The 14,419-nt window shown below is 39.4% G+C and overlaps 1 protein-coding gene across 2 annotated transcripts in view; it reads left to right on the top strand.

The window, feature by feature from the left end:
- Window positions 1-14,419, top strand: part of DROSHA (drosha ribonuclease III) — a 692,102-nt gene that overhangs the window by 22,589 nt on the left and 655,094 nt on the right. For both annotated transcript variants that reach the window (XM_086965123.1, XM_086965122.1), the window contains exon 3: window positions 1,277-1,357. In XM_086965123.1, coding sequence (XP_086821249.1) covers window positions 1,277-1,357 — 81 coding nt within the window. The remainder of the gene's footprint in view (window positions 1-1,276; window positions 1,358-14,419) is intronic.

The raw sequence follows: 14,419 nt of genomic DNA, 5'->3' as shown, positions 1-14,419 counted from the left end.
TTCGATAGTGTACCAAAGACATGCACATTTGCATACTAGATTTGGGCTTCTGTGCTTTAGCAACTCATGCTGGCCATCTCTTCGCCCTTGCAACATAGGGAGAGAGAGAGTCCCTTCGCATAAGTGGCCAGGAAAGTTCTGCTGTATGGCACTGCCACCTCTTTTCTGTTGATGTACTCTGCAAATGCTATTATCTCAAATGTGCTTTGTCCATAGAGCAGGCAGGTGATGACAGACAGAAGATGTCACTATCTTGAAACCCTAGGTTTCACCACCTACTACCAAATGTTTGTTGCTATAAGGTTTTTTGAGTGCAAAAATGGATTGGTGGAGAAGATGCAACATAGGATCTAAGTCACTTGAAGATGGAGTCTGACCATCACTAGTTCTATGACTCTGTAATGTTTGGTTTTCCTTTGATGGCGAGCATTTTCATCTGGTCCTTTTAAATGCAGTTCCTTTCCCCCGATTTCTGCCATCTTCAGGTACTGTAAAATCGATATCCATCTTTGATGCGAGTGGGACAAATATCACAATCCCTGCCATAGTTGGCTTTCGTTCTTGACCATAGAAATGCATTGTGGCTGAGGTCTGCTAGACAGTTAAGGTGTTGCAACTGTTGCTCTTGGCTTACAAAGGATGAGTGTAATTTTCCCCCCATTGACTTCATTGAGCAGTACTTAGCTTTTAGGAACTATACTGTGTTCACAACTGTATCTGCATGGCGTGGCATTCACTGGGTATGACAACAGAGGGTTTAAAATCTTGACTATGTGACTGTATGACTTATGATATCCTTCAAGCATTTGCTGGTAGCCTCTCGAGTGTAAATTAAATTGAAACTGCACCAGAAACTCAGTCGAGTTCAAGCACTGCTGCCTCAAGGCAAGAACTGATTCTTGGTGCACTGGTATAGATAAGACCTCACCAACTCGGAAGAAATCACTTCTGTACTGATACATGCGCAGGAATTGAGGCAGTATTACTCTGTTATATGGATTTGGTGTAGTCATTTCACATTTAAGGCTATGCCTCCTATTTAGTTATAATTTAAAATGTACAGAACTTGTTTAACCTGATGTAAATCCTCTTGTAGGACTGTTTCGATATTTGTTTTGTTATAATGGAGTAAAGAAAAGGGTTGACCTTTCGGAACTCTTGATTTTGGCTTGTCAGTACATTATTTCAATAGACTGCATTACATCTATATTAACTCCGTTTTACTCAATGAACATACTGCTGTTCACAATAACTTGTTTATCTTAAAACCTTGAAGGGAGAGGCATCGACACCGCGAGAGCCGAAGATCGCCGTTTGCAGAAAGATCTTACAGAAAAGAGTACAAGCGAACAAAAAGGTAAGATGTGTGTTTGTAACACTGTGTCCAGCTTGTTTGGGCTTGCGATTGCCACAGGTTTCACAAGTTAAGTATTTTAAATTCTTTAGAGCTCTCAAGTTGCGCCTTGACAGGTGTGATTTAGCTCTTTTGGGACGTTTTTTCCTACCAGTATTTTGAGAATTAGATAAAAGGAAGAGATAATTGTGCAATTTCTGTGTCAAAACATTAGTGTTGGCGGAAAGTTACAGGTGTGCTCGGTCTTTCCCATTTTCCTCCTTCCCTAGGAGATTCTCTTTTTGGCCTCTCTTCCACTGTGTATGCTCCATTAATGCTCGAGGCTTTAGTTTGTCAGCTGAACGTGTACACGAAGTCTGGGGTGCTTTGGGCTTTAAATTAGTATAGTCAGAGGAAAGGCATTTCCTCTCTACTTCCACTGCAAAGAGTGATACATTTACTCTGTCCTTCATTGTCCTTTTGCTGTGTCCTAATGTATACTGGCATACATGGTCCCCTCCAGTGGATGGTGTCAGCAGACGTCCTAAAATAGAAGCATGTACCCCACAGTCTCATTGGCCTGACTTAATTGAACCTTTTTAAATATTCAATTTTGCATCTATTTTTGTCCTTTCTATTTTGAATTTGTTTGAGTTGTATTCCAAGTTAAAAATTCATCTTGCGTGTTTAATATTCTTCCTTTTAAACACTGGCCCTACTTAAGCTTCCTGAAGAGGCTTTTTTTAAACCCTGTTGTGGTTTAAAATGCACTTCATGCTAAAACCCATTCAAAGATGGCTGACTTGGGTGTTTTGGCATTGGTGTCCATCTTCGATGGTTTTTGCAATGCTTACAAAACCTATACCAAGACTTAGTCAGCTGGTCTGAGGCTGCTTATTCATGTCATGACCAGTTGGCTTTGCAAGTACTTTCCATGTCATTGTGACCAGTCAGAAGTGTTTTGTGTGTACTGTTTGTCTGTATTGGCATTTCGAGAGGGAAAACATATCTTTGTGGAGTAGAAAGATGGTTACTGGGCTTGAAGTTGCTAGAATGCCCCGTACCGAACATGGGTGATGTGGCGCTTGGAGGTTGTTGTTTGACTTGTATTTCAACATAAGGAATATTGGTCTAAGTGTCTTCTTTGTAAGGAACTTGTTTCATAACCTTGGTGCCTAGATTGAGAATCTGTCTCCTGCTTTTTGTATTGCTTATTAAAGGTTCAGTATAAGCAAAAAAAATAATCAGAATGGTTGGTGGTTTGGAAACCACTTCACAGATGTTGGCAAGGTTTTTTCCTATACTTCACAAAAATTACTGTGAGGCCCACATAAAAACATTTTACAGTTATGATGGAATAAATACAGCTTAACTATATTTAGAGAAAAAACTATAATACTTTATTCCATTAAAACTGCGGGGCATGCTAGCCCATCTCCTTTAACTGCATTTGGTGTTCTAAGTCTGACAGTGCAACGATCAGCCAGATAAGTTTACAAGCGTTATTCAGGTCTATCCCCTTCATCCAATGACTTTTTTTTTTTTTTTACCAGCCCGTTTCATCTTGACTCACTTTTTGCAGTTTGAGGTTTCTGTACTTTCCTACAATGGATTCCTTGCAATGCATGTGTGACAATTTTTATCAATTAGCTGTTAGCTCTTCAGTGCTCTTATTTATGCCTTCATATTTTCTTCCTGCATATTTGCTATTTGCTTCTCTTTGCGCCCCCTGCCCTGGTGGTAAGGCAGTTTGTTTCTCTGTTCTACACCCCCCTCCTCTCCCTAGAGGGCTGCACGTTCTTATCTCATTGCTCCTTACCCATACTCCCCCTGTGTGTTGGTTCCTCTTTATGCTTTCTTCACAGAGGAGAGAACTGTATTGGGAAATGGAACTTGGGCGTTTCATTTCACAAAAGCTGTTTTCTCCTTTTGTTCCCACTTGATACGTGTACATTCGCAAATGGATGGGAAATAACACAAGGTTATAATTTTAAGAAATGAATGTTTAGAATTTCAGAGGGGTGTGTTTATGTGACTAAAAGCAGAATGACAGTTGATAAGGGACTCGCACTTCTACAGTCATTTTGCCACTGCCGGCAGTTTCCCCAGCAGTAAGGTTTCTCCATATATTCTTCAAGTCTGTGGCCATTGTATGTGGGTTGAAGGCCTTTGGTTGAGGTTAGGACTATAAAATCCACAGCTACTTTTTATTATAGCAACAAACTCGCATGGTACAGCGATTGGTGGGCTGTCCTGAATTGATCCAGGGCACTGAGCTATTTTTTCTGCCTTCTGCCCTTGGATGTTTAGTCACAGATTCCATTGAATTTAGGCATGGGCTTGTACTACTCATCACCTGGGAACTGTAATTAGATAACGTTTAAATGTTCTTCTTTTAGCACTGGCTGCACTTGCTATCCACTTTGTCAAGGATGGATCTTTCCATAGGCTGTCTTTAATTTTTTTTAAGCTTATTTCCAATTGCATATATTTTTTTTTATGCAGTGTTTTCTCAGAAGCAAATGGGTAAAATGATTATACTAAAATACCTGCATACCACTGGTGAGTCATATCCCATAAACCACATCCTCACAAATATACGCCCAACAAAAATGGGTTTTCGCTATGTGACAATTGAGGTTTGTCCATGACTGTGTCTGAAGGACCTCAGTTGAAATGTTATACGAAAATACACTTAGTAACTTAAAGTGCACGTTTCTAATCTCTTGGTTTGAATTGAGTAGCAGGAGTGGACAAAGTCACAACCCATTTGAAATGAGAATTATTCATTATACTGAACTCATTGTAAAATTACTTAAGCTCTCATTGCTTTAGCACTGGTGCGAGAAGAATCATTTAAAATTTTGGAGTGTGCTCTAGTGGAAGTGTGACAATACTTTTGTGGGCAAATATTTTCATAGCCAGAAGTAAATAGTAACATTGTGTGACGGAAAGTAAGTTCCCGATTTCTAACATATACACAATTAGGCTTTTTTCTGGTCGATTGTAGATGTTTTTAAATAACTTGAGCATTTAGATTTGACTATATATGAAGCTCCTGGTCTCTGGAGAGCTGAATAAACTTTAAAGTTTTCTTACGTTTATTACAGTCCTGTTTTTGTTTCGATGTTAAGTGAATGTTTCTTGGCAAGTAAACCATCCTTACAATTGATGTTTTATATTTTGGAACGAAAGCAGGAGAATGAAGACTCACCAACCAACTTTTCCCCCCAAATAATTTTGAGTTTTCAATAACCAGCAAGGAAAAAAAAAGACCAGTGGAAGAAAAAATATTATTTTTGTGATCTGTAATGTTCGGTACACTTCGCAGTCCCAAATTCACATTCACAGTGAAAGCATGAAGTGAGAGCATACAACAGAGCAGTGGTATAACAGGAATGCGTTTTATACCGGCGTTCACCTACTTAGAGCGCCTATGTAGAGCTGGTTGGGAGCTCTGGAAGATATTGGGCAGAGGTTGAGGAGAGTTTCTGGGATAATTATCAAATACAACCTCTGTGAGGCAATGCAGCTTTGCTAAATCAAAAGATGGGGCGGATATGTGGGACCCCAGGTAAAGGCTGGGATGTAAATGTTGGTGGGATACTGGCTAATGTGCCTATCCCAAAGTGGGAATTCAGGATCAATCGGTCCAAGGTCTGAGGTGAATTCTAGGGGTGAGTAAAGGAACCAAGAGAGCAACGTCTCCCAGCCCATCTAGCGTCTTCTCCATGTAAAACCATTGCAGAGGGAGAAAACGTACCTAGTCAGAGTTCCGGGATTGGCAGAAGTTTCCATCGCATCATGACAGCTTTTTGACTAGGTATGGACGAGGTCCAAGAAGAGTGCTGTTTTTTTGTTTGCTGGGCCTATTGTAAATACTCAGGCCCCTACTTCACAGGATGAAATGGCTTGCTTTTCCTGTGACTCGCTCTAGCTATGACAGAACTCTGCTCCTATATTTCTGCAGTTCTTGCCAGCCAACCTTAATTTCTAATAGAAACAAATGCTGGAGTAACGGAAGGCAGAGTAGCAGTCAATATAATCCTCCTTTCATTTTTAGGGTCGAGCTTGAGAAAGCATGTGCTAGCTCCTGTGTCCTGCTTGGGAGACACTATCGTATACAAAAAGGGTTTGGAGCCTGCCCATTGCTTACAATTTGTTGGCTTCATGTCACTCTTCTTTACCAGTCTCCTTAATTGCCCAGTGCAGGCGAAACTTCATTTTCGATTGAGCAGGGAACAAATAAAAAGTACTCCAGTTAATCTGTGCCCGTCCGCTGCTCCCAAGGTGATCGAGGTACTATTTATTCCTGCTGCCTCCTCCCCCCTGCCTGCTGCCCTCTCCATAGCGCTTGCACTTTTTTCTAGTTTCACGTGTTGCTTCTTCCCATATCTCCGCCATTCTTGCTTGCCCATATCTCCAACCTGTCCGTGGTTGGCCATCCCGCCCTCCCCCTTGCACCCAAAGAAAGCGTTATGACGAAGTGCCAGTGTTGTTTATCCTCGCAGTTACATTTCTCAAGCATCTTTTGTTAAGGCGGAAAGTTATTCTACCAGCTGGGTCTAATTAGCCCTTCTCTTTGTGTTCTTCTACTCCTATGTCTGTAAACAATCATATTTGTTTTACCTCATTTCATGCCTACCCGACTTCTTATAAAAGTTGTCAATTGCCTATTTAGTGATTTGACCTCCTCTCGCAACCCGGGTTTGCAAATTGCAGTGTTAACTTTCCCAATCCCAGCCGAGCGGCTGTCTTTCCAGTGCTCATGCTCAGTGTTTGGTAGGTACTTGTGTTGGATTTGCCTACTATTAGCTACACATTAAACTCTCTACCCAGCGAGTTGTTTTGCTGCCTAATGATATAATAAAGTGAATTATTTAATTTGTCATTTCGCATACAACATCCACTGACCAACTTAACACCATCAGTGCTGCAGCAATTCCCCCTCTGTGCTGACTCATTTATTCACATTGTTCTTGACGAGCTCAGCTCGTCATGAGCACACAAGCAGTGTACTGCATGACGAGCTGAGCTCGTCATGAGCATCAGCTCGTCATGAGCATCGAAGGGGTTAAAAAACTAAATAAAATATAAAAATTTCACCAAACAAATTTTTGTGAGTCGATCCAATGATAACCATTCCTGAACATCAATAAAGTGCTATTGTGCAGTGTACAAAACTGTAAACGACTGTGAAAAGAATAAATGTTAAGGGATCACTTTTGATGCTTTACTTCGAATGACCCAAACAGAGTATAAAAATGTGGTTACTACAAAGACATCCGTAGAGTTCGTTTTAGTCTTACAAACTCTTAATGCCACAAGATAATAGTAATATGATTGTATATATAAACATGATGTAAGGAATTTCAGCTCAATTTGATCTAACATTTCTGATTGACCATTCTGAAATGCGTTCAATGTAAACTGTCCAAACAACTTGTAGATGGGAGAAATTTGGATCTTTTTTTTCTTGTTTTTTACTAGTTCAATGCAAATTATTACATGATTTATATTTCAGATCAAAGTTACTATAAATGGGATTTTGGAAAATGTTCCTCCCTCAAATTAGTTTGTTGTAATGTCCTCTGGTTTTCCTGAACTCAGAATAAAAGATCAGATTTGTTTTCCTTTTCATCTTGTGGAATTTAGTGGGTAGTTGGTGGAATTGTAATTTAAAAGAGTAGAAAGCTAAACTCCATTTGATGAATGAGTTTTAGTACTCAAATTAAGGCAGACTGCAAAAATAAATTACATGTTTCTAGTAAAATGTTTGTAAGTTGGCACTCCTGTGTTTAGTGCACAGTTGCAATCTACCAGCACCCTATCTCCAAACCTAAAACATTTGTCTGTTTCAGCCTCCTGTTAATATTGCAAAGCGATAGTACAATTTTGTTTCATCCTGGACTTTGCTACTAAATTCACTGGTGCACAGCTGGACGTCTTGATCATACGTACTTTACTATGTTTGCATCAGACAAACGGTCCGAGGAATTTAAGAAGTGGACCAAAGGCATTTCAGAAATGTCCACTTGAGGTCCAGTAGTCTTTTACAGTACTGCAGCTGGTTAAGGATTGAAGAGTTAATCCGGGTCTTAGAGTGAAATGTGTGATAGGGACATATATTCCAGACACTGAACCTGGGGACATCAGGATTGTACAGTCAAGTTATGAGTAAAACATTTACTGTCCATCTAAATTCCATGGATGTGCCAATGTGGTAGGGAAATATATGGACTGATTCCCAACACGGTTGAGAATTAAGCTCTGCTTAGCTGTTGAACACAAAATGAGTGTTAGTCCACTTAGTTTGCCTGCAGTAAAATGGTGTAATGCAGGAAGATAAAGTTTGGTTTTGTTTTAAGCAAAGATGAAGAACAAAAGCTTAATAAGATGACGGTGGTGCCTAGCTAGGGTGAAGTTGAGGGTTCCAGATATCAAGCCTTTGAAAGTGGGGTATAGTTAAGCACCCTTTCCTTGTATCTGGTACCTGCAACCAGAGGTGCACTGTACACCAACATGCAATGCCAATGATTCTTAACCCAGACATGTTGACCGAGAATTTATTCATATTTAGAAAAATGGGATTGATGGATAGGTAGTTCTGGTGTGAAGTGGTTATGAAGTTAAACTCAAGGGCAGGGTCAGTAATCTCACTTTACCAAAGTCCATTTACTGAAGTTGATTGAGAGGAAGAGTTTCCATCAGTTAACTAGCATTTCTAGAGTATTTGGATGAGGTGGCAGGAGGTGGTGGTGGTGGTGTAGGGATTATTCAAATATGTATTATGTGTTTGGCTGTATGTGGTCTTGAGCCCTGCTTGCTATATGGCACATAGCGTTTAGGCTGTCATTTAGGCGTGGGCCCTTTCATATGTTTTATGCTGTAAACAGTGCATTTTGTATGAGTCACGACGTTCTGACAGATGATATTGAAACTGGAAGAGCCAAACAATTTACAATCTGCATAAAGTACTCGCACTCTCCATTGAAACTAATTGGGTAGAGGAGAATGACGTTTTCTTTAACGGCTAAGCTTAATGTTATCATTTGCATGGATACATCACAAAAAATGAGCTCTTGAGTTGCTGTAGAAGAAACACTAGTGCAGAAGTCTATATACATTTATTCAAATGACGCTCAGCTTGATGGCACCATACGTGATTTCTCTCCTCTCCCTCTGAACTGATACACAGCAGGCCAAGGTAGATTTTAAAAAAACTTTATTTTCATTTTGTCGATATGAGAAAGTTGCTACTGAATCTTGGTATAAGTGTTGGTGGACTACCTTGACATTATACTTACAAGTATATATATATATATATTTTTGGTTTACCAAGTGACCCTAAGTGTATTGAAATTAATGTTTTTTAAAATTTGTTCGGTCCGGAAACCCCCCACCGAGTATCTTTATAATTAAAAAGACACCTTTTTTTGTACTTGCTAGGTATCAAGCATATAACTTGCCCAATCCTTACATCAGTGTTTAATGCAGTAATAGCTTTGTTAAACAATACATTTTTAAAGCTCCCTGGTCAAGATTTGTATATCAGCAGTGGCTTATTAAAAATACTAACCTTATTTTCAATGTTTGAGTTTGCTTTCCATACTACAGTGTTCTACATCAACACAGTGCACCATCATATAAATAAACCTATGGTAGGAAAACTATTGGCTCGGCTGTTGAGATACTTGCAACAGTCCTAAATAATGTAATGGTTTAATACATTTCCAAGAATTAGCTGTTTTAACTTGGCAGAGATTACTTATGTTTCTGTAATTGCTAAATTAAATGGAATTATAGCATTTTTGTGTTTGTGTAATCACCATTAAGGAGGACTGCTAGAATAATTCGCTTTTTTGTAGTGAAAATAGGGTTACCAATAAACCTCTCTTCCAGTTTCCTGGTCCTCCAAATATATTTTTGTTTTAATATATTTAAGGATTGATTAGCAAGATTTTACATCTTCACTCTAATCAGTACATCTGATTGTTCCAATCAAAGAAACATTAAAATTCCTTTCCTTGGTCCCACGAAGCTTTAAAATGTGTCTATTCATTGATTAAATGTTAAAGGAAAAACTAAAAAGAGCAAGAAAAAATTACATAAAGATCATTAAAAAATATATGCTTGCTCGATTTGAAAAAAAATCGAAATATTGCATGCATAGATTTGAAAATGCTACTCTTCAGGGTAGTGCAGCAGACCTCGACCCCCGCAGGTCATGGAAGAGCCAGTGGGCTCTCAACTATTTTGCAATCAGTTAGCACATTTTTATTCATTCTAAGATCGTAGACATCCATGAAGGGTTCGAACTAACCCTTAGTTTGTCAATTCAGTTAGTATTCCCAATAATCTCCCCATGGATGGTGGAAGACTATCTTAATACAAATTCAGGGTCACCTCTGGAGGCCTGCCCACCAGCAGTTCTACACCTGGAGACCAGCACTAAAGCTCTTGTGCTTTCTAATCTAATGAATAAAGTGATCCTCTCTGAGTTGGAAGGAGGAAATCAGGCCCCTCCTAAAGAAATCGAAACCGGATAGCATAAACTGCAAACATTATTGCCCGATCTCTCTGCTTCCCTGACCAGAAAAGATTCTTAAGAAGCACCTTAATATCAATTTGATGGAAATTGCAGAACAGCAGCACTAGCTGAATGACTCCCATTTTGGCTGTAGGAAACCTCGTGGGACAGAACCTGTTTTGAATCCAGCCACAGACTGCATCAGTCGATTAGTGGATCAAGGCAGGGTGCAGCTCTGATACTCTTGGATCGATCAGTGGCATTTGATGCCATCTTGTCTTTGTTGCTGTTAGATTGACTACACGGCCTGGGTATCTTACCTCAAGCCCTACTAGCCATTTCTGTCCTCATTCCTTAGGAGTAGATCTCAAAAGGTGAAGGTACAGCACTCTTATTCGAAGGTCTTTTCCCTTCCTTGGAGTGCCACAGGGCTCATCGAGGAGCCCCACGTTCTTTAACCTTTGTATGACCCACCCTTAGCGGCAATAATTCAGGCACTTGGGATGAAGGTAGTCCTATGCTGATGACACTCAAATTACTGTGTTGATCCTCCAAGAATACGTGCTCGTTAGCAGATAATGTTTCACGATGCATGTCAGCAGTGGCAGAATGGATGGGCCGTAACTTTTTTAAATCTTAAATGACGGAGGTGCTGATTTATGGCGCAGGATCGCCCAACTGGAATAGTAGCTGCTGGCCAGAATCTCTAGGAACCTGCCTGAACCTGTGGAAGAAGGCTAAGAACTTTTGCGTTCCGGTAGACACCAAAATCGGCCTCAATGCCCAGGGGAATCGTACAGTAGCAACCTGCTTCTGGGTTATAAGGATGCTTAAGAAAATCTTTCCACTTATTCAGCAATCCGCCTATAAGCAGGTCGCTCTTGCCCTGCTAATGTCCAGACTGGATTAGTGCAACTCACTATATCTGGACTCCAATAGAATACGCAGCACATACTTCAGGTGGTACGAAATGTGCTTGCCAGATTAATATTAGACATCTCCATGCACCAGTCGGCTGTCATGGGACAGAGGCCTTACACTGGCTGCCAATTCGAAAGTGCATTATGTTTAAATCTCTTTGCATTGTGCACAAGGCTCTTTAGCTCCCATTTCCACTAAGAATAAAAACGATGTTGAGATGGTACATCCCAGGTAGATACCAGCGCATCAGTACCAGCTCATGGTGCTGAGAAGTAAAAAAAAGAAATAGGCTCATAGAGCATTCTCAATTGTGTTGATTAGACTAGCATTTCCTTCCACAAAGTCTGGAGGCCATTCCTCAGTTGATGTCCTTCAGGAAGGCACTCAAGACTTGGCTATACCCTCTTTACACTATCTATAGGTATATCAGTCTTCTCCGGACAGTAGTACAGCACCATGATGCCTTTGGGTAATTGTTTGTGCTCTACAAATTTTATATAAAATCAAAGGGATGCTGAGCATTGCATGAAGGGAGGCTTGGTTGGTCGGTCAGTCATTTTTAAGAGTGAATATATTATGGTCCTTGGGTTTACCAGTTTATATAGAGCAACCGTTGGGGTTAAGAAAGTGTTTTGCAAGTTTAGTGAAATCATACCTATTAAAACCTGTATTAGCTTAGCTCTTGTAAAACCGGATTTAACACCTTGATCAATTTTTTGCTGTGTTTTGATATCCAGTCCTTAACCGTTTGTTATAAAGCTTGAAAAAATTGAGCTGGTTTGAAGGGTTAGTCCTTCAGTTTGTGCTATTGATGCATTGTCTTAAGTAGTTTATGTTCTGAACGCTCTGTAAATTGGACTGCTTTATGACTGTCATCCCCATGCTTCTAGTGAAAGAAGGGAAAGGATGCTTGTGTCTCTGTAGAATTTCACCATTGCTTTGTGTTTTTACATACAGGGTTAAAACAGAACCTTGAAGCTGAAGTTTTGGGTGTCGCCTTCCGCAGAGCTTACAGTTCACAGATGTGATTCTTATTTGAGGGATCTGACAAAACCACAGCTGTGCAAGCGACGACATAACCTCCCATGCAGGGTGTGCTTACATTTTCTAAACCAATCATATTTCAATGTTCAAAAGATACTGTATCCATTGCTAGTCACACATCAATAAAGAAATAAAGCCTTTATACAAATATCTTCTTGTTTATAATCGCAGATGCTTACCATTGAGAATGAGCCTTCATTGTGTTAATTAATTTTTGTGACCTCTTTGATCACCATATAAATTTATAAGACTGTTGCACGTATTAATTTGTTTTAGATGATGTTTTGGGTTTCTTTAAGAGGAGAACTTGCACTAATACTTTTCTTTGCAGGTGCGTTTCAAAATGTAAATGTCTTGGCTTTAATTACAGAGGTGTGAAAACAAGTACACATTCTTAAGTCTTACGTTTTTCATATAAAGACATGTCTGAGTCCAATCCAGTCCACACCGACTCCCACAAGTGGATACATTTAACTTGACAATGTGTTTATTAAACAAAGTGAGCCAACATTTTGAAGCCTTGTGTGAGAAAGTTAGTTCACCCCGTGATTCTGTAGTGTGAACTCCCTTTAGCAGCAGTGTTCTAGGCTAACAACTCTACTTTGGTCTCATCTGTTCAGTGGAAAACCTCCCTAAAGTCTTGTTTTATTTAGTTAATGTTTTGCATACGTAAGTCATGCAGAAGTTCTTTTTGGATAGGATATTTTACCCCCACCTACCCATCCATGAGAGCAGTACCTACGTTTTCTCCTAATTGTGGAATCATTAACTTGGTTTACCATATTTACTGAAGAAAGTAGATCCCTGGATTTAGCTTTGAAGTTCTTTTTGATTTGTAGGGCATTATCAGACCTGATATTAGGGTGAATTTGCAGGGTTCCCTCTTTTTGGTATATTTGCAAGCCTTAAACTTTTGACTACCTGTAAATGATATTTCACACTGGAGTGCCGGTATTCATATTACAAAATCACTTATTCTTCCCAAACTAATGGTCAGCATTATTTTTTTTTCTCCTAAAAGCTCAACACCATTGCAGATGATGGAACATCCTGATGCAGATTATCATGTACACTTCTTTATCAGTATCTGATTTCAGTTCCCTTCTTAATTGGTACAGAAGCAATAAGGGCGCACTTCATTTTCCATGGAAGGCTTCTTAAAGTTGTTTGACTTTTTTGCTTAATAAATTATACTAAAGTCAAATTTGTAGGCGTGTCACTTAATATTTGATTTACCAGCAGTTAGCACTTGGTGAGGATTAGTTGAAGATCAGATGTAAAACCATACAATCTTACAAGAGTGTTTTTTCTTTTTCACATCGCCATAGTCTGCTGACTGCTCAATGCTCTTTGTTCTATTATCGAGTATGGAACAGTTTTCCTCAGCAGTGTGCTGTACATAGTTTAGTCACCGAATATAGTGCAAAAATGTAATTGTCAATTTCACTGTAAAACCATTGCCATTTATCTACTTCCATAGAATATAATTACTGGTTTGTGTTGAATTCTTCTGGCTATAGAGCAAGTAATAAATGTAAGACTAAGAAAACTAAGGCTGCTCTAAAGCTTTCCATGTGTCGTCTTTGGAGACCTAAAGAGAGGAACACCTTGCTTGATTCTTGTACTTTATAATAAGCACCCTTAAAGGTCCGTAGAATTTGTTGAAGCACTAATTGAAACACTTTGCATCACTAGCAAAGTATCTCCTGTCATTTTATTGCCCATTTTATTCAGATGCGACCTCGCTTTACCAAGACTATCTGACATTTGCCTGTTCATTGATTTGGAAACTAAAATTCTTGTACATCTGCCTTCAAATAACTCTCATAAGCCATTTTCTTTTTTTATGTTACACTTTTTTCCTTTTAACCAGGATTGAAAACTGTGGCACCGTCTTGCACTTATTAATTTTAATGGGAAATTCATGTTCTTGCTTACTTGTCAGCTAACTTGCATCAATTCCACATATTACAATAAATTGAAAGGGGTGCACTCCCTATTATGGAACACCTGTGATATACTTCAGGCATAAAGTGTTATCTAATTATGGTTTCATTTCTCATGTCAGCAGATGAGGCTGGGTGCTGGATACCCCCATGCCCCAAATGTATTTTCTGGTGATGACATTCACCAGGCATCTAAAATGAAGTCTCCCTGCCCAGAGCACCGGCCTGACATACTTTTTGTTAATGAATGAAGTGGTTGCCACTAGGCTCCACCCCCTTCCGTTTTATTCCCAATTTTCCACTTTCCTTGTGATCTAGGAGTCATGAGTGACATAGATGGACGGTTTGGTACAACTTTGGAGAAAGACCCTCTAACTGAGGCATCTGGTATGATTTTGTTCCTCTCAGCTATCTTCAATGTGGTAGATTGACCAAAAGCCAGCATGTAATGTAGTTTTGAAAACCCAATGCAATCCGCTTTCTGGATTCTCCGTATTGGTGCTCTGAAGGAATGTACCAATGTTACATTGTTGAGGTACCTTCGTCTATCCACTTTTCTGATGTACAACTTACACGAAATAAGAGAAGTTTAGTGTGAAATGCTCTACTGTTTTCATTGTTATGCCTTTGCACCTTAAAGATAAA

Source organism: Lissotriton vulgaris, chromosome 4_1, assembly GCF_964263255.1.
Source record: "Lissotriton vulgaris chromosome 4_1, aLisVul1.2, whole genome shotgun sequence".
In the NCBI taxonomy this organism is placed as follows: domain Eukaryota; kingdom Metazoa; phylum Chordata; class Amphibia; order Caudata; family Salamandridae; genus Lissotriton; species Lissotriton vulgaris.
The sequence above is the reverse complement of the archived record's forward strand: the minus strand, read 5'-3'. Positions and strand labels throughout refer to the sequence as shown.